Source organism: Conger conger, chromosome 5 (assembly GCF_963514075.1).
Source record: "Conger conger chromosome 5, fConCon1.1, whole genome shotgun sequence".
NCBI lineage: Eukaryota > Metazoa > Chordata > Actinopteri > Anguilliformes > Congridae > Conger > Conger conger.
The window spans coordinates 59,078,043-59,101,753 of NC_083764.1; the positions used below are offsets into that span (position 1 = coordinate 59,078,043).

Below are 23,711 nucleotides of genomic sequence, written 5' to 3' on the forward strand. Positions count from 1 at the left end.
CTCGTATGCGGGCATTAACACAGCCACACATGTATGCGGACACATTAACGCAGGAGTGTGAAAACAAAACTGTCAGGTCTCCCTCTCACTCCACTCTGCTACGCTGCTGGGCTGCAGGGCTGAGGGTGCTTTAAAAGCCTGCTGGCAGGGATTACATGGGAAATAATTAGCCTGCGCCGCTGGCACCTGAACTAGTGGCACTATCTGCTGTTCCTACCGGGGGGAAGGTGTGTTTATCGCCCTCTCTGCAGGTGGCCACACCTGTCCACCATGGCAACCTCTTCAAGACGGCCTTCAGAAGAAAATCCAATTAACTTTGGCTTGGCAGGCGGCTCTAAGTTCCGCAGAATTACCTGGGGCAGTGGGCCACGTTGCATTGTGGGCGGTGAGGAGCGAAGATTAATACGCGTTGTGTTATGAATATTGTTAATCAGCCGTGAAGGGATGGAATGTCGTGCCGCTACGTGAGGAAACTTCACGACTGTATAGTATTCGGTGCGGTGTTAGAGGAACCATGTAAACCATGGCTGTATTCGAAACCGCAATACTCAGCATACAACTAGTATTACATTTCAATGAAAATCAGCCTCAAATTTAGTATGTGTAGTGTCCTAGGATGTAGTTTTTAACACAGCCCATGATTTTTAATACAAACTGCAACAACTACAAACACAGTGGAAATGGTGAAATGGTTATTTTAAATGTCCAAGTAGCAACAACTGCATGAGTTGGGGCATGTGTTTAAAACAGTTGTGTATTTTCACTCAGAATTAGTTGAGGTGGTCATAGTGACTTGCAAGAACAGGCTGGTATGTATACTGCCTGCCAGTGTGTATTAATACACACCGGTTACAAAGGGGTGGCATTTGCCCTCTGTATGGATCCCAAGAATACAGGCTCCTATTGCCTCTGTTACTCAGGATGGTGAACTGGGTGTGTCTGCGGGGGTCCCTTGAGAATCCCTGGACAAAAAGAATAATCCACTGGAAAAGGGGAAGGTATGGGAACATTTTAACTTGGCTAGTGTTGTATTGACAAGCCAATTGAAAAGCCGCAGCATTACAGTACGAGGTTCACGTTACCTCCTATCACTGCCAATACATCAGGCCGAGCTCCTGCCATCCCCTCGAAAAAACATATCTGGCTCTTTAAGAACATCCCTGTCAGGATTTCTAAAGAAGGTGGTGTTGTTGGACTAGGAGGAGGTTTGGTATCTCTTCCTGTGGGCAAGCTGGCACTAGCACTGTGGCCTGCCTGAGTCCTCAAAGCCTTGACACTTAAGCACACAGAACTGATAGAAATGACCTCCGGTGCCTGTGATCAGTTTTCAGGCTGGCGTGTTTTTAGTGCGACCCACGTGCGTTATGTGTGTTTGGGTAACTCTGTCTGACTGAAAGTTTCAAATCCAAACGTGTCCTTATTAAATTACTGAGCAGGGTGTTCCCTTGTCCTGTGTGCAGATGGGAAGAGGCGGGACCGAGACGGCGGGACGGGGGACTCAGCCAGCATGTCATCGGCAGGTGCATTCTATCACCTGGCCAACTGGAAGGTAAAGGCGATCATACGTCAGAGTGCAGCCAGGACATTGGAATTTTCCCCAGATCCTTCCCTTAAACATGGAATGCACAACGCGAACGGGAACCTCTGATCCTGTGAACTTGCCCTCACAAGGTTTTTGAAGGTTTGTGTAGGAAGACAATGATTCGCATTACATCTATTTGGCAGGTGCGATAAGGTATGATTCGACACATAGCATGTCAGTTACCCATAGCCATGAACCATGAAGTCTAGTACTCACCATAAGCATAAGCTAAATCAGGAGTTATGGCATGTCATAAGCTAGAAGCGAGGCATGATTTCAAGAGATATGTATGTTAAAAAGCTACAACGTCAAGATGAAGATACAGGTGCCACATGAAAGGGCTAAAAGATCACAATAAAAGTGATACATGATTGGAGGTGACCCTGCAGAGGAGTAGTGTAGGAGTTAGTCAAGGTTCAGTCCGAAGAGATGTGTCTCCAGACCGTGGTGGATAGTGGGCAGAGCCTGAGCAGTGTGTAGTGGAATGGGGGAGGCTATTCAACCACTGGGAAGCTAAGGACGAGAAGCTCTGTAGTCAGGACACGCGAGTGCCATTCACAAGGGTGGCAGGAAGTGCAGGTCGTTGTGCCGTGGCAGAGCGGAGTGGCTGAGTTGGCGTGTAGAGGGTTAAACTATCTCCTGCAGGTTGGAAGGGGCTGTCCTGTTCGCGGCAGTGTAGGCCTGAGTCAGGACTTTGAATCTCACTCTGGCGGCGACTGGCAGCCAGTGGAGTGGCCTCAGCAGGCGAGTGACACGCGAGAACTTTGAAGACGAGGTTGAAGGCAAGTCAGGCAGCGGCATTCTGGATGAGTTGTAGTGGCTGTGTGGCACAGCAGGCTTGCAGGACGAGAGGTACAGTAGTCTAGATGGGACATTACCATGTGCTGGATGAAATAACTAGGTGGAGTGTTTGGCAGGTGGATGTGGTCAAATCGTCCGGATGTTGTACGTGAGGAATCATGATGTTGATGTGACATGCTTCTTGAAATCCGTACCGCATGCAGCATGCTACAATGACAATTTGAAGAAACTTAAATTAAGAACATTTACACATCAGATTACTCCTAACGTTTTTAAATTCAGTGATACATTCTTGGTAAATCCAAACTAGACAACCCCCGCCAGCTGGTTTATGTTTTCAGACGTTCACATTAGAATCCGTTCACATCAGAAGAAAACACTCAGAAATTCTGCAAGTAGACACACGGACGGCCTGCTCGGTTCCCAATTATGACATCACTTGCGGTTTCCCCTTCCCTGAACCGCATGTTGACGTGTAGGCTTGTTCTGTCCACATGTGCACAGCTGTGGGAACGCCCACTGCAAACCGTGGGCTCCCTTTAAATATTTAACCCACAGGGCCCGGGTGTTGAGTGAAAGCTGAGTGATTAATAAGCGAAGGCATCGCGCCGTAGTGGGAGCAGTTGCATGTCCGCAGGCTTGCCCCGGTTCAGGGAGGGAGGGAGGGAGCGCTTTCATGTCCGGGGACTGTTTGGACTGGAGGGGATTGGTTTACTCACTGCCGCTCACAGTTTGACAGTCTCAATGGGGCGGGGGGGGCAGGGGGGGGGCGGGGTGTCGTAAATCAATCGAAGGCACTCCGAGACAAGCTGTGACAAGACTATGTACAGAGGAGGGATGAGTCCCGTTTGAGCCCGGTGACTACATTCAAATTCATCGCGTAAACAAGTCGTTATCAGCGCCTGGAAGTTACTGCGATAGAAAGCGGGGGATTGTTGATAGGCTGCTAGTGTTTCTGTGCAAGTGCTTCTTCGGTCCCGGCGTAGTGTCGCTGTTCTAAAGTGGTGTGCTGGGAGCATGTGCTGCTTCTCATGCCTGACTCCAGTGCGTACGGACGCTGGGATTCAACGGCCGGTTATGAGTGAGAGCCTTCACTCTAAAAAAAAATGGTTCCAATAGGAACCCTGTGATTCCATAGAAGATGCCTATACCTCGTTAAATGGTTCTTTATCGGGCAAAATGGCTCTTTGTATGGGAGTTTTCACACTCCCATAAAGAATAAAAAAGTGTTTATCAATGGAATCAAGCCAAAGAGTGTAAGAGTGTTCAATGCCATGATTCACATCCATATACAAAGTGAATGGACACATTTGGCCAGCAGGTCCTGTACAAAAGTGGTGATACATATTTTTTACTTCTTACCACAGCATTTTTCATGCCTTTTACAGCAGCATTGTGACTGTTCTGTTTGCTTTGCATTGCCACAGAGCACCTCAGAGTATTGCACAGCACTGCACAATGAACTGCCCATGACATGGAGATATGAATCTCGCTTAAATGGAGTATGTAACTGTATGATTGCCATGCAATCACATAATAATAACCTTGTGTGCCTGTAGATGCCAGTCATACCCTGAACTTGATCCTTTGTGTTCTGCATAACCGAGGCACAGTCACAATATCACAGAAATTGCTTATGCAACTTATTTACTGCTTATAGTACGTAATGTGACACTGATGTATAAACTGCTAACTATAACAATATAATACATTTAGTTTCAATCATCATGTTCAGAGCACGTTTAAAAAAAGAATGTTAAGACGGCGCAGGAAAGATTATAGTCCTCTATTCAGATAAGATACAAAGAAATTGACAAGGCAGTGAAAATAGCGTTTAAAATAGTAAGTGTGGTTACTGTGAAAGCTGACCGCATTCAAACTGTGCAGTTTAATTCCTTACTTCTTCCCACAGCTCCTACAATGAAACCCCCCCCCCACCCCAAATTTTTTGAACGTGTCTGCATGTTTATTTAATCACCTTAAGTAATGACTCTGTGTGAAGCCACCCCGGCGGTTTCCATGGTAACGACGGAGCTCCGTGCCCGTGGCCCCTCTCTGCAGGTGATCCTGTGGGTGCTGTCCTCTCTGCTGGCCCTGGTGGAGGGCGTCAAGCCTGGAGGTCAAAGGTCGGAGCACGGCAACGCCGTGAGGCTGGCGGCGCACCACTGGCCCTCCGGCGTGCCCGATATCGAGGAGCTGGGCGACGGGTCCGACCTTCACTCCTTCTGGGGCGGCTCCATCGGTGAGTGACCTCGCTTGCCTAATCTGCGGTGCCAAACCATTAGCCTCCCCGCGCTGCTGATACTTCCATTTCCCTGGCCTTCGTCCAGTGCGATAACGCTCGGCTCCATATCAGCGAAACGGCTCTATTTAAGGCTGCATCCGCAGAAGTGAAGCCTGCCACCTTCTTTTTTTTCTCTTAACTTTATTTAGAGTTACAACTCCCTCTGTGGGCCTTCGCAGGGGTTCAGCGGAGATCGGCGTTGAAGCGTGGCGTCATCGGTCGTAAAGCAGTGAAAAACGCGGGGTCTCGGCCACGTGTAAATAATGCGATGCTCTGAGGCCCTGTCCTGTGTGCACATCGGCCTCAGCGTGCATTAATTACACGCGCTGTTGCATTTTTATTAGACGTGGGGGCCATTTGTCTCCTTTCCTCTTGCGTGCAGCGATAATAATAAACACTACGCTGGTCACGCCGCGTCCCTGAGAGACCTGCGATTTGAATCACTGTTTGGGTCCTGACTGGTGATTAAACTGTAATGCAGCATTGAACTTTAATAGTTTCTCCCCCTAACATGGCCTTCGTCATGGTAACATACCTTCCCACACATAGTAAGATGTTGGTCACCAGCCCTTCTTTTAGGCTCTCGTTTCTCATATTGCCTGTTCTCCCCTGGCTGGCAGCCCAAGTGGTCTTGGCCTAGTGGTGAGGGAAACGCGGTAATTTATCCTAAGAGCAAAGCTGTCGTTTACGGTCATGTTTCCTGCTGTCTATTCAACCAGCAGCCACTGCAGCGTTTGCGTGGTTTATAATGGTATCGCTATGGCATGTTGGCCACAGTATTTTTATTGCAGTTTAGACTCAGCTAAAATGAACTTCACTGGTACTGAACACTGGAAAACTTACGGCTGTGTGGCAAGGTTGTGTATCTCTCATGACGAGTTTGCTCTAATCACAGACTAATGTAGCTAAGCACCGCTAAACTATTTAGTAAGTAACTTACTATTACTATTTATGGGCCCATACCATTTGTGCACAAAATGTACTGCCTTATTCCGGTTTCATTAATCTTGGGGTTGTGGTCAAGCAGTTGTCTGTTGTTCAACTTGCAACCCTTGAAGCCGACACTTTTACAGACTGTCAGAAATGGAACATTAGGGCTCTTGAATGTCTCCTTCTGGCATCCATACTTGGCTCCTGATGCAGGGCTTCAAATAAAGTTTGGGAGGTCCTGTCCGACAAGACGTGCCTCACTATGACAAGAATGGCAGAACAGTGAGTAAGCCAGGGGATTTTTGGGAAGCTGCCCAAAAGTGAGGTTCTCACTTTTTTTCTTCATCCTTTCTTGGAAGAAACTTCTGACTGTGTCGTCGTGGAATTTACGGGTTGTCAACAATCCCAGGAATTCATACATTAAGATTAGAGTGCATATAGAACTTGCATATAGAGCAATGCCTCCAAGAAGGCAAGAATTACAGCCTTAATCTTATCCTGTATTGATGCGTTTGATTTATTGTGGCATGCTGCAGGCTTGTGTAAACCCGGGCACGTACATATCTGAAGTGTTTCACAATGCATTCTCACCCATTTCCCATCTCTGTTTACCTTTCCTGGGGATGTGTGAGTTCAAACCGTGTCAGTAAACACAGGCCTGAGGTTGGTATTTTTACAGTGTTTGCCCTTAAATTTTCCCCTGATCCAATGTACAGTAGAACCTCAGAGACACAAATGTTCACAGTTATGGACTGACCCGTAAACCAAACAGGGTATGAACCCCTTAGTTTTAAGCTTTTAATTATGGATTTGCTATTGTTACTGCTGCAAAAAAGGGTGACCATTCATCTAAAATAAGCAGGAACGACAGCAAGTTTCCAATGGAACTGTGTATATGTAATGAAAGCAGTGTGTCATATGCCGTGATAGTCCCCTGTGAGGACAGAAGAGCTAGACACAGGGCGATACGGAAAAGTCGGTTTTCGCTGGAGTAACACAGAGAGCGAGCAAATCAAAATAACTGGCTTTGTCCGTCACTCTCACAGGATTGGAAAAGAAAGTAATAAACTGAAATAAAAGACACATGAAATGAAAACAAACAGCCCTTCAGCTCACACTGCCAGTCGCATAGCTCTCTCTCTCGGTGGCTGTGGTTTCCCAGTCTCAGCCGCCTACTGTGGAAAGAAGCACACTTTTAACTCTGTGGACAATTCCCAATGCTGTCCAGGTGTGGGCCTATTTAACCAGTAGGCATGGTCCTTGGATTGGCCTGCTTCCCTCCCACAACTGAACCCAGCGGCCACACAGTGGTATCTACCAGTGTGTAAGAAAACACACGTATATCGTTTGTTATATTCACAATTGCATTTATTCATTAGCGGCGCTAGCGATGGGTAGTCAGAGAGTACCTGGTTGTCTGCAGACTGCTCCCATCCCATGTCATTGCTCTCTCATTGACTCCATGCCTTAACCCTCTGGCTTGCTGTATATTCCCAGTTTGGTGTGTGTATCCTATCTAGTGCTTTTCTGGGTCAATCATTTTCAGCTTTTTCTCTAATCAACACAAACATATGCTTTGCTTATGGTTTTATGTTACAAGTTATTCTTATGCTGTGTGCACTCTGCTGAAAAAAGCGGCTCAAGCTAGGTTTTAAAACCACTAGTAGCTAGCTGTTTGATGACCTCAGCTACCAGGGCTTATGTGACCTGCTCTATCAAAATTTTTAGTTTTAGAAACTAAACGATTGCAAAGTTATCTCTCTACTCCAGATATCAAGGGAGTTGTGTCCCATTTCTAAGTGCCACCAAACTATTGTTTACATTTTTGCATAAGCATTGATGTACATGAAACTTGCCCTCGCAAGCTAACAACTATGATAGACCGGGTCACATAGGTGAATTGCATTGCTCCCATTGAATAAAAGAAGAATTGTCACAGAATGTCAGAGAATTCAGAAAGCAACTGACTTGTTCATTTGCCTCGTGCGGTTAGACCTGAACGGAGGGCCGCTCTCGGGAGCCTGTTGTCTTCACTCGGTGTGTCTGTTTCCCCGCAGGGGGCCCCTCGCCGCCCGACACTGAGGGGGACCGGCCGAGCCGGTGGGAGCGCTCTCCCTCCGAGGCCGCGCCGTCCAGGGGATCTCGCAAGAACCGGAGGAGGCCCAAGAGCAGCCGGGACTGCCGGCTGGAGAAGAGGCAGATGAGGGTCCGGGACCTGGGGCTGGGCTTCGACTCCGACGAGATCGTCCTCTTCAAGTACTGCGCGGGCAGCTGCCACAGCGCCCGCCAGAACTACGACCTGGCCCTCAAGGCCATGCTGGAGAACGGCAGCCTCCCCAAGCACTCCGCCAAGAGGCTGAGCACCCACCCCTGCTGCCGGCCCACCCGCTACGAGACGGTGTCCTTCATGGACGCGCAGACCACCTGGAGGACCATAAAATGGCTGTCGGCTGCCAACTGCAGCTGCGTGGGGTGAGCCGGGGCACGGGAGGACTGGAGGTGACCAGGCAAATAAACGACCGGAGGCGGGAGAAGAAGAGAGGGAGCCGCCCTTCCCAAAGCCGGGCCGGAGAGGGAGGGGAGCGAAGGGAGGCTCCGGGGGGGCGGGAGGTTCCCGCTGGCAGCCCGTGGCGGAGAGCAGGACTGGTGGACGCAACGTGGGCTAGGCTAACGGGCTAACGGGCGAGGCGGCTGTGCGTTTCCACTCTGCCGTGACGTGAGGTGCTCCCCTGGCCTTGACGTGCAGGGGCCCCAGTGCACCAGAGTGAGCAGTGCGCCGGGCAGGCTGAACAGGAACCCAGCGTTTGGACAGGAAGGAGGCATTACCCATAATTCCACAAGAGATGTCAAAGAGCAATGATGGTGACAAAACAAACAAACAGGGTGGGCTCTTAATTCCGGGATGATGTAAGGGCTATGTGTGTTTTTATTTTCGGGAAATGAAAGACCCACCACTGTGGGCGAGGTCAGTGTCTACTGCAGCCATCTGAGTGGATGTCATGAGTTTTGGGCCACATTGAAGGCAAGAGACTTACAGGACAAACTATAAGGACTATGATTTGGAGGGGGTTTTTTTTCGGATTGACAAAGAAGATTCATCTGGAGACAGGGGGTATGGAAAAAGCTTTTTTGTCACGTATATATTTATATCTATGTACATGACAGCGGTGGGAAGCTTATTAGCTTATACTGTACTTCCTGTTTCTTGGTGGATTTTGCTGTTTTTAATTCAATGTGATGTAACGCCTGACATCTGACATGAGTTCATAGGAACAGCATGTTTGGCCTTCAGCGCCTACTTTACACCACTTGCTGTACCGGCTAATAATAGAGCTTGGTGATTTCATGTCACTTGGGACTTAGCAGAGGATTGGAGCAGCTTTCACTTTAACTGTAGATTTGGGATGATCAGTTGGTCACAATTACATGAAATTTCTGCTAGTAAGAGGCAGTTGGGTAAATTCAGAGACCTATAAATCATTCTGTGGCTTAATACGGTTTATTGTTGGAGAAGTCACATACAAGATTATCTGCAAGTTTCTCATTACTTTGTCTTGATCATGCATCCATAATTGTGTCAGTCAGCAGAAAACCCATACTGTAGTTGCCAACCCTGGTCCTGGAGAGCTACAGTATCAGTTGAATTGATCAGTTAAGCAGTTGATTTTACAGGCTTTTACACCTGCCCTGGTCCCTTGCGTCTAAACATGAACTTAAGGAAAAGGTGAAAATCCGCAAACCCACGGCTCTCCAGAACCTTGGCTGGCAAACTCTGCTACAGCAATACCTTAAATTTGATTACGGTAGACACTAAGATTTACAAATGCTTAGCAAATGCAATTACGGTACGTTTTGTCTATATACAAGAAAGATAGGCTACAGGTCCCTAAAATGGAGACATATCATTTGAAACCAGGCTGACAAGAATCAATGCTGATTCTCATGGAGAGGCTGATTACATTATTTTTACTCATTTAAATAATTTTTTGCTTTATAGTTATATAAAAGAGAGAGGCCTATTTAAAAACAAGGCAACATAAATATAAATAACTAGTTAATATATGAAGAACTCACATTCTTGAAATGTATATATTTTCACATCAGAATTGCAAGCGTTTTAATTCTCAGTCATTTTCATTCTCAAGTCATTCCTTTTGCTGAGATTCTTGTGTACTGTCAGAATTATTAAGCATTAAGCCAAGTAAAATAGTTATAGGATAGGATGGGGTAAAGTGAGGTGATCTTGGTTGCCCCCACAGTTACCTGTAAGTCTGACTCATAGGACTCATATGAGCTTTTTCACAATCACAATTTTGAGTCATTGAACCACTTTTTACATTCAGTTGATTGGGAAATTATATTGTCTTCCAGACTATGTCCGATGTATTTCTATTAAGTTTCTAAGGTAACATTCTAAAATAATGAGTAATCGCTGTAATATTGTAACTCATTTACCCATATAAAGGAGTGTACAGATATTTACTAGTGCCTGCATTAAATTAGTAAAATATTAATTTTAAGTCATAGGTACATACACTATTGTGCCTTTTCGTACAGTTCAAAAATCCTGGTGGATTTCATTTCTGAACTTGTTTTGTGCCCAAGTCCGATGTGAACTACAGTGGATAGCTCAGAAAGAACAGATTCCAGGTTTAAAGATGTCCCGCTTCTTTTGTAAATATTGATATTGCCATAAACCATAAATATTATCAGGACAGAGGGTTAATTGTTTTTTTGTTTTTTTTGGTTAGTGGTATATGATTGTTTGATGTTTTTAATGTACATAGACTGTAAATGATAAAGGCAGCCACTTCCTGCAGTGAAGCACCAGACGACAGTTGGCCATTTGCAAGGCAGCGCACAGGTACCACTTTGACCGCAACGGCAAATTGATCTCAGAGATTGCACCGTTTACATACCGCATGCAAATACGACATACAGTGTTACAGCAGTCCTTTTCCACAGGTTTACTCTTAGTTCAGCTACTGTCAATAGTGGTAAAGAAGCACTCCAGGTAGCCAACTGCTAGGCATTATTTGAAGAAAATATTTAATGGGTTAGTGTGACACAGTATGTTTTGCTGAGGAGAATTCAAATTACAGGGGAATTGTACTTATATGGCTCCCCCTGCTGTTCATACTATATATGTTCAGTGTGAAATAGGTAACGGAATTCATACAGCAAGAATGGCTGATTATTATTTCACTGTGCGAGTCTGAGGAGATGTATGGAGCCTTTTCCGTCTAATTCCTAACTGGCTCCAAAGACACCCTTTCCTCAGGCTGGATGAATCATAATGTGTCCATCCGTTATAGTTATAAAGACAAGGACGAGCATGCCAGGACTGTGGGCCAGTTTTGTTCCTGATTTCCCTGTGTTTGAGGTGGATGTAGGAGGATTTGAGGACTGCGTGCAGCTGGGGGACCCTAAAAGCACATGCTCAATAGTGCTGAACTGCTGGAATGATGCAGTCGGTCGCGCTGAACTGCTGGAACGATGCAGTCGGTTAAATGAAGAAAGATGATCTTTTCCTTTTCCACCAAAATGTCATCTTAGCTTTCTGTGCACAATGGCATATTGTTCTCGGTTTCTCAGGATTTCATTGTACTGTAATGCTTTACTTCACGTGTCTTGCTGCTAGAGTCCGGATAACTGCATGTTCTTTCAATTCTGAAAAAAGACAACGACCACAAACTGCATTTTCTACCAATTTCTTTATGTTGGTGTGGAGGAGTGCTATGATACAGTGATCAAAATGGTAAATTACTGGAGACATAAATGACTCAAATATATTCATATTATAAGGGATTGCAATAAAATCATCCATTAACTTGACATTTTGCACTATTTTGGTGGGGTAGAATTCACTTCAACATGCTAGTAGAATCAGCTGTTATAGACATTTGCTTGCTACATGCAGGCACATTTGTTGCATTGCATTTCAAATGCAAGATGTTTACCAAATTACAAAGGGAAATGTATTCCTGGTTCATTGAAAAATACAGCAAAAGATGTATATTGTTTGTGCTTTCGCAATGATAATGCGAAATGCAGATATAGATTTTTTTTAAATCCCCTGACTCCTCCAGCTTCTGAATGAATGTGATCACTTCTTTACATTTTCTGCTGTAATGTAAAACACACCGTTTGTCCTCATTTTCCTTGGGAAAGAACGTGTTGCATTCATAGCTGATCTGTAACAAGGGTTTCTCAATGTACAATTCTCTGTTTATCTGAAGGAATAGTTCCACAGTTGTGGAAACTATCTCAAAGTCTTGGTCTTATTACATTTGACCTCCCCTGTAGCAGCACACTGATGATGTCTTGGATGGAAACGGCAAACTGACATATCCCAGCATGCATGGTTCAGTTCCACAGAACTGCTTTGGCATTATGATGCAGGAAACATTCATTAAACGAACATTATGGGGGTGTTAGCTGGGTTACGGTTCAACTGTGTTCTGTACCACCAGTTGAGAGAGGTGCCTTTTTGCTTCTTTACATATTTCACAAACCGAACACTACTGGATGCTATGCATCTCCTAGCATTAATGTACAGGACTACATACAAAGTATTTATTACATTTAAGTTATTTATTTATTATAATTTTGTAGGATTTTTGTGGATATCATTTTTTTTATTTATTGCAGTGTGGCCATGTATCTTTAGGTGTAATCTTTTGTTGATTATTTGTATTGTATTGTATTATTTTGCTTTGGAAACAAGCAACACGCAACAGCCCTTTTGAAATTTGGCAGCTGGTTTTCATCAGATGCTTCTGGGGGCTGATTGTTGTGGCCGTTGCTGTTTTGAAATCTTGATTTGAAGCCTTGCCGTTCCGTAACTCTGAGGTTCCACAAGTAACACAAAACACAAAGATAAAACGTTGAATCACAAATTGTTTTGTATGTCAGTATTTCAAAATGAAAACAGTTATACATTTATTATTATTATTATTATTATTATTATTATTATTATTGTTATTATTGTTGTTGTTGTTTGTTCTGGTTGTTCTTGTCGTTGTTGTAATGAGTTTTAAATGTATCCTCTATTTTTGTACAATGCCATTTTTTCCTGTCCAGGAATAAAGATTTCAAATAGTGCATTGCTGTCAGATGACTCTTGACGTGAAAAATCACCCAGTCAGTCACTGCATCTGTCTAACAGCACCTGACACGAACCGCACTGGAAGGCCATGTATCGAAACAAATCAAATATTATATGTGCATTTAGTCATATTATTTTGAATGTAGCCCCTGGTGAATTGTGTTGGGTCCGGAGCTGAAGGGGCAGCAGGAAGACCAAGAGGCCATTGAATGTCTGATGATGACCTAGAAAGGCTACGCCAAAACCACTCCAAAGTGCAAGTAAAGGGGTGGACTGTGCTCCAGTACACCAGTTCTGACCGATTCTTCAGTCCCCCACTTCACCCCCACCCCCCCTTCAGCCAGTCCACATCACCCCAAGTGTCACGTGGAGTGATGCTTTGCATTTGCACATCTCTGTAAACCAGCACACAAGTGTGTTTTCATCTGTTGCCATTTTTTATTTAATTTTTTCTGGAGGCTCCAGAGAAAGTGTGTGCGGCATGGTCCCCGGTGGCCAAAAGGGGGCGTTGCCGCACTCGTTCCCAAGACGAGACACATGTCCCCTTCTCTTAATCTCCAGCTGAGGGTGAGGCTGTTCACTGCACTCTCAGAACCACACACAGGACCTGTTCTGTGGGAACGCAGTTTACTTCCCCCTCAGCGCTAGTAACACTGCTGACCAAACAGTGCTAACAGGCAGGGCCCTCTGACCATGTGAAATTTTATTTGGGGCCCTCCACCCTTTTCTTTCCTTGGGTATCATCCCAGGGGCCATACCCATTGAGGGGGGAATTTTTACACACACACACACACACACACACACACACACACACACACACACACACAGAGTGCGAATATTGCTGTTCTCTCTCAGGCCCTATCCAGTAACAGGCCCAAAAGTGTGTTGGCCAGAGTGCAGTAAACTATGCTGATGCTGGCGGTGGTGTAGTCTAGTGGTTAAGGAACTAGCCTTTGGGAACTACAGGTTAAAATCCCCGGGAGATGCTATTGTAGTGCACCTGGACAAGGTACTTGACCTGACTTGCTTTAATAAATACTTTCTTTGATCTGTACAAACTGATAGTATGTGAAAGTATAAGCTCTACATCTGCTAGACTCACTACTCACTACTCACTGTGCCTTCCCATGTCTTTAATCTCAATGCCTGCGATTGATTATCATAACATATTCAAGAGTGTGTGAGTCTGGCAGCAAAACAGCGTTATAAATGATGCAGCCATGCTGAAACAGCTGGTAGCTGGCTGACCAGTTCATTACATTATTAAATTCCATTCTATTTAGCTGATGCTTTTATCCAAAGTGACTTACAGTTGATTAGACTAAGCAGGAGACAATCCCCCCTGGAGCAAAGCAGGGTTCCGGGGGTAATTCTATAGCTGGTCGTTCATCCCCTGTTAAAGCTGCAGGTAGTGTTTTGCAACCTGATAGCCAGATAACACAGAACAGCACATTCATGGGGGAGGGCAGAAGCCCGCTTGGGCCTGGTCTCCTCCTCCCAGGAGTTGAATGCATTGCAGAGGAGAGATCAGTTACTTAAAATGGCTTCCCTTTTGCAGCCTGCTCCAGTCCTTTCAAAGGTACAGTTTATCCATTCTGTGCCTGGAATGGATAAACAGCACTGTTCTTTCTTGCATCCAGAAATCGCCAAGGATATGTAGGATTATACAGTTTACATCAACATATGCATGTGCATTATACATGGTGTATAATATGTCTGAATACATTAGAGTAGATTTTCAGGGGCACACAGTATTCAGATTCAGTGGAGGGGTGTGGATGATGGCAATACTAAAAGCAGATGTGGGCATGAGAGGGTCCCTAAATAAAGGCTGTCATTCACAATGTCTCTGTTCCATAAATTACAGGTCGGGTTTTTTGCTAGCATGCGCTTTTTGAACCTTTACACACAAGGTAAGCTACACTTTGCTGATAGTTTGCTGACTGCAATGTGTAAAGTGTGCTGAATGATAAAGGAGTGCTTTGTCTTGTTCTGGCATGTGGGGTGTAATGTAATGTAATGTAATGGGTGCAAGTTTATTTCCAGGGAGATCGTGATGACGACATAAATGGCAGGTCATTGAGGGAGACAGCCCCTTGTGCTGCACAGAATAGCAATATGTGTGACGATGTTCACAACCGATTGAGAAACACCACGCATTTAATCTGCTAATCGGGACTGTCGATTCAGAGATGGACAGATTCAGAGAGACAGGACAGAGAGATTCCCAAGGCAGTTATTGACAGAAGAAGACAGAGTACAGGAGAGGTCGAGCTGACATGTTCATACCTTCACTATATACAGTGCCATGAAAATGTATTTCCTCTATTATTGCATACAAATTCATATTCATATTAAATTATATAACTTATGAATGCCAAAAATATTTACTCAGTTTACCTTTGCCTAATACTACATTTTGCCTAAAGATCTGACCTCATTCAGTGTGGCATATATGCAATAATAGAGGGAATCTGGAAGGCGGCAAATATTTTTTCATGGCACTGTATCAATGCGAGGGCGGCACGGTGGGTAGCACTGCCGCCTCACAGCAAGGAGGTCCTGGGTTCGAATCCCGGTCGGCCAGGGCCTCTCTGTGTGGAGTTTGCATGTTCTCCCCGTGTTTGCGTGGGTTTCCTCCGGGTTCTCCGGCTGTTTATGCTGATTGAAGAGTCTAAATTGCCCGTAGGTATGAGTGTGTGAGTGAATGGTCTGTGTGCCCTGCGATGGACTGGCGACCTGTCCAGGGTGTATTCCTGCTTTTCGCCCAATGTATGCTGGGATAGGCTCCAGCCCCCCTGCGACCCTGTTCAGGATAAGAGGGTTCAGATGAAGAATGAATTAATGTATCAATGCGCATTTACTTAGTTTTGCTGATTGTATAGGAAACGGAGTCTTATCAGAGTGCTGTACAGGTCTGAGCTGCAGGCTCTTCTTCAGATACCCAGGCGGGCGGCCTGTAGCGTAGTGGTTAAGGTAAATGACTGGGACACGCAAGGTCGGTGGTTCGAATCCCGGTGTAGCCATTATAAGATCCGCACAGCCGTTGGGCCCTTGAGCAAGGCCCTTAACCCTGCATTGCTCCAGGGGAGGATAGTCTCCTGCTTAGTCTAATCAATTGTATGTCGCTCTGGATAAGAGCGTCTGCCAAATGGCAATAATGTAATGTAATGTAAAGATACACACGCTATCAGTCGCCAGAGAAATTTACACCCCAAACCACCCTGGATTTTTCACTAGACTGCCAACATGTTCCAGTTGAAATACATCAGTGCTGTGTTTCCTCCTGGTTCATCGAGGCTTAAAATGAAAGCACCGTATGCATACATATGGTCATTTTTTGTATGGCTCAGGATTATGCTGCATAAAGGGAAATGAAAGAAATAGCCTGACCAATATTACGAAGCATTTAATAATTTAACTCCACAGTCAAACATAATTTGTGCTGCAAGGTGCATTTTGTAGCTGCATTGTCATGTTGAGTCCTGATGATGGCGTTCATTTCTATTATTTGTCAAGGTTTTCAATGTGGTATTTTTACGGTCATTGTGTCATGCTGCCCCCCAGTGGTACCTTAGAATTACTGCACTTGTAATGATAATACCAAACATCACCTGCCTGATCTATGTCTCTCATTATGCTTTCAGGCAAAGGCACTGGCTTTAATTAAAAATAATTAAAACCCATAAAATGCAATATTTTTACATATAATAGGATACATAGAAGTTGAAATTTTAACGAATGGTAAACGTGATTCATAACCATTGGCATGATTTTCTAGTAAGTAGTTTATTCAAGTATTAGTAGATTTTTGTGGTTTAACTTTCATCAAGCAGAATTTACAAAATGGACTTAGATACAGAGATTTTATTTCTCTGTTCAGTTCCAAAGATCAGTTAGATAACAGCAGACATTTTCTTTTATGTTTGGTGGAAAAATCCCCAAAAAACAATCAAACAATGATTTAGCCTGTTCAGTCCGATTCGGTATTGTTATCCTATGCAATTTCAAATGTGATAATTTTCAAATACACTGTGCATTAGGTTTGTCATCATAATCTATTATTGGACTGGACATGAACTGCACACTGAAAGTTTATGTGAGGCTTACTAAGGGAACCCTTTGTTTTATTTTGTTAAAAATACAACATTTTGTACAATCATTTTGTCTTAAAATACATTCAAATCAGTGAGCTTTTGTAAACATGGCATGTTGTCAGAAATCAGTGACTATAATTACATATACATAAAAGTACAGGGAGCATGCAACACAGGTAACTATACAAAGCAGTGACACAAATATGCCTACTGTGCTGTGCTTGATTTTACCAGTGCTGGGCAGTTCAGAATTAACTACAGAAAACGGGTTGATTGCGAAGGATTTCGGTAGTCTGCAGTCTGTAGTTGTGGGGGTGATCCATTTAGTTAGTTTTAGTTTGTTCAATTGATTCAGTCGTCAGGTCTGTAGCATAGCATAGGCGGCCTGTAGCGTAGTGGTTAAGATTGGTGGTTCAAATCCCAGTGTAGCCACAATAAGATCCGTACAGCTGTTGGGCCCTTGAGCAAGGCCCTTAACCCTGCATTGCTCCAAGGGAGGATTGTCTCCTGCTTAGTCTAATCAACTGTATGTCGCTCTGGATAAGAGCGTCTGCCAAATGGCAATAATGTAATGTAATGTAAAGGTCCTAAAAATGGACCTGTCTAATGTCCTATTTCCAATAACTAATTAATTTTTTAGCTCACCACCTCCCCCTCTTGATAGGGGGCTAACTTTATGATGACACAGTCATTGAACCTTTCAACACTTATGCAGGTGACCTCCTGTATCAGCCTTGTCCCCATCTTCAACTCACAAAAATCACAAGCGACGCCCTCCAACCCAACTACACCACAAGTACCAGTGAAAAACAGTGGATAACAACAATAATCACAGTGGTCGTTAAGGAGAGGAAGAAAAAAGATATAAGATAAAGATATAGGACAAAAAAAAAAAAACACTCTCCCTGCCTATATTCATAACAACATGTGTACTCTACCTGCAAAAGGAGGGCATTGCAAATATTGTCTTTCAAAACACTCCCCCGACACTCTAACCATTTATGCCTCTCCTGTAGACAGCTCGTCACACTGCAGTCTATGGGAGAGCCAGCTGTGATTGGACAAGGAGCACCTCTTAACTTTAGCCTATGTGACTTTATAATCTATACATTCAGTCAGAACTTTATTATGTATTCATGTATTCATGTCCAGTAAATCCTCAAATTGTGTCCGGGATTCTATTTGCTATCCCTGCTAATACCTCTCCCCATCTGGATCTCTCCATTTCCCTCGGGGATACCACACTCACGCCGTCACCCAGTGCAAGGAACCTCGGCGTGGTGATGGACAGCAGACTGTCCCTTTCCGAGAACATTGCGGCGGTGACCCGGTCTTGCAGGTTCTTCCTATACAACATACGGAGAATCCGCCCCTTTCTCACCCCCTACTCGACCCAGCTCCTGGTCCAAGCGATGGTTCTGTCCCGCCTGGACTACTGCAATTCCCTCTTGGCTGGCCTCCCAGCGTCCGCCATCAGACCCCTCCAACTCATCCAGAATGCAGCAGCTCGTCTGGTCTTCAACCTTCCCAAATACTCACACGTCACCCCCCTGCTTACTTCCCTCCACTGGCTGCCTGTCATGGCTCGCATCAAATTCAAAACATTGGTGCTAGCCTTCCAAGCAGTTAAAGGGTCTTCCCCAGCTTATCTGCAAAAAATCATCAGACCCTACACCCCTGCCAGACCTCTTCGTTCAGCCTCCACAGGCCGCTTGGCACCTCCCCCTCTCAGAACCTCCACCTCACGCTCACGACTACTGTCTGTTCTGGCTCCACGGTGGTGGAACGAACTCCCCGTTGAGGTCAGAACTATAGAATCTCTCCCCACCTTCAAGCGCAAGCTGAAGACACACCTCTTCAAGCAGCACCTCTCCCCATCCCTCCCTACCTCCCTGTGAACCTTAATTGTTGTCTCTGTGACTTGCTTTGTGTATCGGTATTTTTAGTTGGCTAGGTAAGCAGTGTTTGGATAGTTAACTTTGGTAACTTTTGCTCTGTTTGTTTGTTTGTTTGTTCAAAAAAAAAAAAAAAAAAAAAAAAAAAAATGGCCCTTGTCCTTATCTTTGTTGTACAGGTAGCAGTTGAAATTGTACTTACCTCTAGGGTCTTTCAGCGAACTTATCCCTGGTTATGGGTATGCACTTTGTTGTACGTCGCTCTGGATAAGAGCGTCTGCCAAATGCCAATAATGTAATGTAATGTATTTGAAGCCGGGCCTCGGATAATAGCCGGGGGCGTGGCCGATTCGGACAAATAAAGGCCGGCCCCCAAATACGGGCCCGGGGTAATATTGCCTACAAGTAGGGCTATCAGTCCATGAGCACTAGAAGACATTGTTTCGATTTAACTCAATTAAATAAAAGAGCTCTTCTTAATAGTTTATATTGTTTGTTGGTTTAATACTGTTGCCAATGAAAAGTCGTTGTCCTACACCATGGGTCTCCAACACGTTGCTCTCAAGCTACCAGTCGCTTGCCGCCCGCTTCTAAGTAGCTTGCCAAAGGCTGAAGCAGTATACATTTAAACACAATTTGTGTTAATCAGTGTGTTTTTTAAAAATAAAAAAAATTAATTTAAAAATGTTAAGAAATTATAAAAAACAATAAAACCACATTTAAACACAATTGTTGCCGCAAGGCATTCCAGTCTACGAATTTAATAGAAAAGTAAATCAGGCAAAATTAAAAATTAACTCAATTAAGGCTACTTGGCTACGCAATAAGGTTTCCATGTATTTACAGCACAGCGCACGTTCAATGAATGAATGAACGCGGCGTCCTAAGCTAAGAATAGCAATAGAATCAAACAGTCCAAAAGTAAATTAAATCCCAAACCAAAGCGAAAATCTTTTGATAGCCTACCGGCATGCTGCTCCAAACGAAACGCATGTCTCACAATAAAACGCACTTTAGGAAAAAAAAGATCCTTAACTTGCTGTTATCGACGCTAATTTGTTATTGTTCATGAAGGCCTGTCTGGCAAGTTGTTATTTTATGGATTCTGGACTTGTATGTGATTTATTGTGTTTGAGAATATTTGCAATAAACTAAGTCTGTTAAGACTGACACTATGACTTACCAAATGGTGTTTCCTGATTAGCCTACACTAATTGATTTCTGAGCGGTTACAGGAAGTGTTGAACAGTGTTGGCCCACTTTAACTGTAGCCTTTTACTTTATTTCTAAGAATAAAATTCTACAACAGAAGCCTAATAATAAATACAGGCCTGCCTTGAATACAAGCCTGCCACAAATAAAGGCCTGTGCTTTGTGCAGCCTAAGTAAATAAAAGACCCCGGACACAATTTGAGGATTTACGGTATTCATGTATTCATGTATTTTTACACTTATTAAGTCTTCTGCTGCTGTTGCCTGTCCACTTAGTTTGACGTGTTGTGTGTTCAGAGATGCTCTTCTGCTTACGACTGTTCTAATGCATGATTATCTGTGTTGCTGTCAGCCTCTTACCTCATTAACAACATATTTCTGCCTGTTTTTGTTTTTCACACTATTTTCTGCAAACTCTTCAGACTGCTGTGCGTGAAAATCCTAGGAGATCAGCATTTTTTGAGTCACTTAGATCACATTTCTTCCACATTCTGACATTTGGTCTGAAAAACAGCTGAACCTCTTTGCATTAACAAGCTGGTGTACAGGTCTGCCTAGTAAAGTGCTCACTGAGTGTACAATTCTAATATTACAAAATACAAAAATACACACCAGTAAGACAAGATACCAAAATGTACTATTATCTCAAAAGAAACCTTTTCAATCAGCATATTTTGCCATACAAAGGGTGGTTAGGGCTCCAATTTGAATTCACTTCGACTTTATAAATGAAACACACTTAAGCCAACACTTTCTGTACACATGCAGGACCCCATCAATAAGGTTCCCACACATTATTGGCGTGAACTAGCCATTGACATTGCTTAGTGAGTCTATCAAAAGGCCTAAACAACATATGCACAGCCCTCGCGATTCAACAACATTTTTGGGAATGGTATTCCATAACTGATTAAATAATAATAATAATAATTCTTAATAATAATAATTCCTATGTATAGCACTTTTCTCATACTCTAAGCGCTTTACAGCGATGAGGTAAGATTCAATGTAATTTAATGAAAGAAAAAGCAATCAACAGCAGAAAACGTTCATCACCCAGGTGGGTTGTGGTAAAGCATAGCACCCACCTGGTTGATTACACTCCATGGTTCATATGGAGTATGGAAGAAATGCAAACGTCATGGTGTTTAACAGAACTGCTAGAACATCTGCTTACTGGATTTCCCAATAGAAAAACGAAACTTTGCATCCTTCTGATATGGTCTGGTTAAAGAATTATGACCCCCACCTGTTCCTGGAAAAAATACATTAAAGAATCTTGTCTAAAATACTTAGCGGCACCACTCTGAACAACAGGAATCTGGTGTACTAAAAGCGCAAGTCACTGTTTCAACTGGTCTCTCTTGCCCAGAAAGTTCCTGAGACAGAATTGTTGTTGGCGCTTTCCCACCGGCGATGCTGACGGATGCTTCTTTAATAATGTAACACAAATCAGGTAAGCCCTCCTCTGTTTGAGATTGTACGGGCAGCAGTTTCACAGAACCACAATCGGCCGTCTGTTCGACACTGAAAGGATGAAAGCTTGGTTGTGCAGTATGGAAGTCCCAGTGCTGCTGTAAGGTGAAATCGGTAAACGATTTAGTCCTGGAGATTATCGGTTTTCCCGCGTCCTGTCCATAGTTTCCCGTTGCTATGGATGCGTAACTGGTGGTGTTGCTGTTTGCACCTGAAGGGGGCGTTTGTGTGCCACTTACCCAGCCGACTTTACGCCTGTTTCTGTCCCTTTCTGCCCCGATTGTCATTTTGAATCTTTCGCAACCCTTAATGAGGAGGTTCTTCCGGCACAGAATGTAAACCCATGGATCCAGGATGGGGTTAAAGGAGGCGAAGCGTATTGCTAGAAGATCCTTGCGGTAGTCCACTTTTCCTCCAGATGATAACTGGGCAGGGCCGAATATCTGATTTGCAAAGATCCGCACCTGTTAATTTCAAAACAACATATGTTGACTTGGAATCTAATATTTGGACACGATGATAAACCATTATATTACTTTCACATAAACAAATACAGTACTGTAAAAAGACATGCCCCCATTTAAACGTTACTTGCCCCAAAATGAAAATCCCACGGACAAAATACAAGCAGTTCAAGTGCACTGAGCTCATAATTGGTTCAGCGTGATTGGTAATTCAATACTTATCAACGCAATTTTTCATAGTTTGACAGCTATGTGGTGTCATTTGCATATTAAACAGGCAAAGCATTTAATTGAATGCCATTGTCTAGGCTTCTAGACATTTACTGCAGGGACAAAAGCAATTAACTGAATGATAATCAAAGTTTGGGACAAGCCTGTGAGATATCTTGGAATTATGTTGAGCCTGAACATAAATTATTTCTGTTGACATATCTCTGATTGCTATCTTCTTTGCTACAAATCTTAAAACTGCTAAAAGTTATTTCAAACCGAAATCAAGCGACAATCAATTAAAACCAATTAACAGCAAGAAATAAGATTGTATCTGCCCCGATGACCTCATACCTGACACATGACATCTAACTTTACACTTACCACTAAAGGAATGGAACACGCCAAGAATACAGTTGTCATTAGGAGCAACAGCCAAAACATCTGCATTTCTGCGGCTGTGACTGATGGAATCTTTGGAAACCTTCGCCTCGATCCCCCTTGTTTTCCGAATGCCTCTGCTTTCACGAGCCGGGTCCGCTGGTTCATTCGCACCAAAGATCTACACACGGCGAAGTTGCATAAGACAGACACCGCTATCAACACCAGCATGAATCCTCCGTACAAAAATGTGTATGAAGCGGCAAGGGGTGTCATCGCCCGCCAGTCCAGAAAACACCAAGTTCCCGGCGAGTGTTTGACGTGTTCCCCGAATCCGAAGCTTGGCATTACACACAGTACAATATTGACCAAATATGTGGCCATAAGCGCCAGCCTGCCCATCGTCCGGTCCACATATTGCGAGTAAAAGTAAGCGTGGTTAATGGCAAGGTACCGTTCTACTGCCATAGCACATAATATTGACATCCCAGCAGACCCGAAGAAGAGCATTGAAAACGAGAAGAAGTGGCACAGTGGTTCCCCGCCGGGCCATCTATTCCTTACGTACGTAGCAATAACTACCGGGCTAGTGAAGCAAGTCCCCAGTAGGTCCGTTATTGCCATTCCACAAACCAGCGTGTAGAAGGTTGTTTCTTTTTGTTCCTTCTTGGAGATGCTGAGCACCACGATAGCGACGAGGTTTCCCAATACTCCCACCACGAACATGGTAGCGGAGGTAGCTACGGAGCGGGACCCTAGTACTAGTGAAAGAGAAGTACTGTTGTCCGGTACGAAGATGAGAGATTCCGATTCTGAGACATTTGTTTCCGCAGTATGAACAGAAGTATTCATAATTTAGTCCAGTGTAACTATCACGTAGAACATTCGCTGAAGTATTATTACAGGGTCTGAACGTCTGAACTTTCTACAGTTAGCCTAAGTTAAATAAATTGAAGCTCTTAAAAAAACGTGTTCAGTTCTTTTGATCATGTCGTATTATTGTGCGAACCTAGGTATCTTCCCGTCGTCTTGTTTATTGCAGCACCGTGGTCGCTGCTGCTACCAGCTTTTATGCGTTGTCTCGGTTGTTGGTGCTGATGTCAGTCCTCTGTCCTGACGCCACACGCGCACACGAGCGCTACTTGGATGACAGCAAGAGACAATTGAATATTAGCCAACTGCTGGGACTTAAAGCTTTTAAATGTTGGTGCATTTGCTTGGATCTATACATTTACGCATACAAAATAGGTGTGAAAAAACACAAACCGTGC

At 44.1% G+C, this 23,711-nt stretch overlaps 2 protein-coding genes across 2 annotated transcripts; one reads left to right on the forward strand and one right to left on the reverse strand.

The window, feature by feature from the left end:
* Positions 1-449: 449 nt before the first annotated feature.
* On the forward strand, positions 450-8,073 carry LOC133128931 (artemin-like). The gene is made up of 4 exons (XM_061242738.1): positions 450-495; positions 1,461-1,549; positions 4,445-4,625; positions 7,655-8,073. The coding sequence occupies exons 1-4, from the start codon at positions 450-452 to the stop codon at positions 8,071-8,073; spliced, it is 735 nt and encodes a 244-aa protein (XP_061098722.1).
* Positions 8,074-8,259: 186 nt separating this feature from the next.
* On the reverse strand, positions 8,260-23,292 carry LOC133128932 (prostaglandin E2 receptor EP4 subtype-like). The gene is made up of 3 exons (XM_061242740.1): positions 22,444-23,292; positions 21,394-21,849; positions 8,260-8,382 (listed from the first exon to the last, which is right to left on the reverse strand). The coding sequence occupies exons 1-3, from the start codon at positions 23,290-23,292 to the stop codon at positions 8,260-8,262; spliced, it is 1,428 nt and encodes a 475-aa protein (XP_061098724.1).
* Positions 23,293-23,711: the final 419 nt, after the last annotated feature.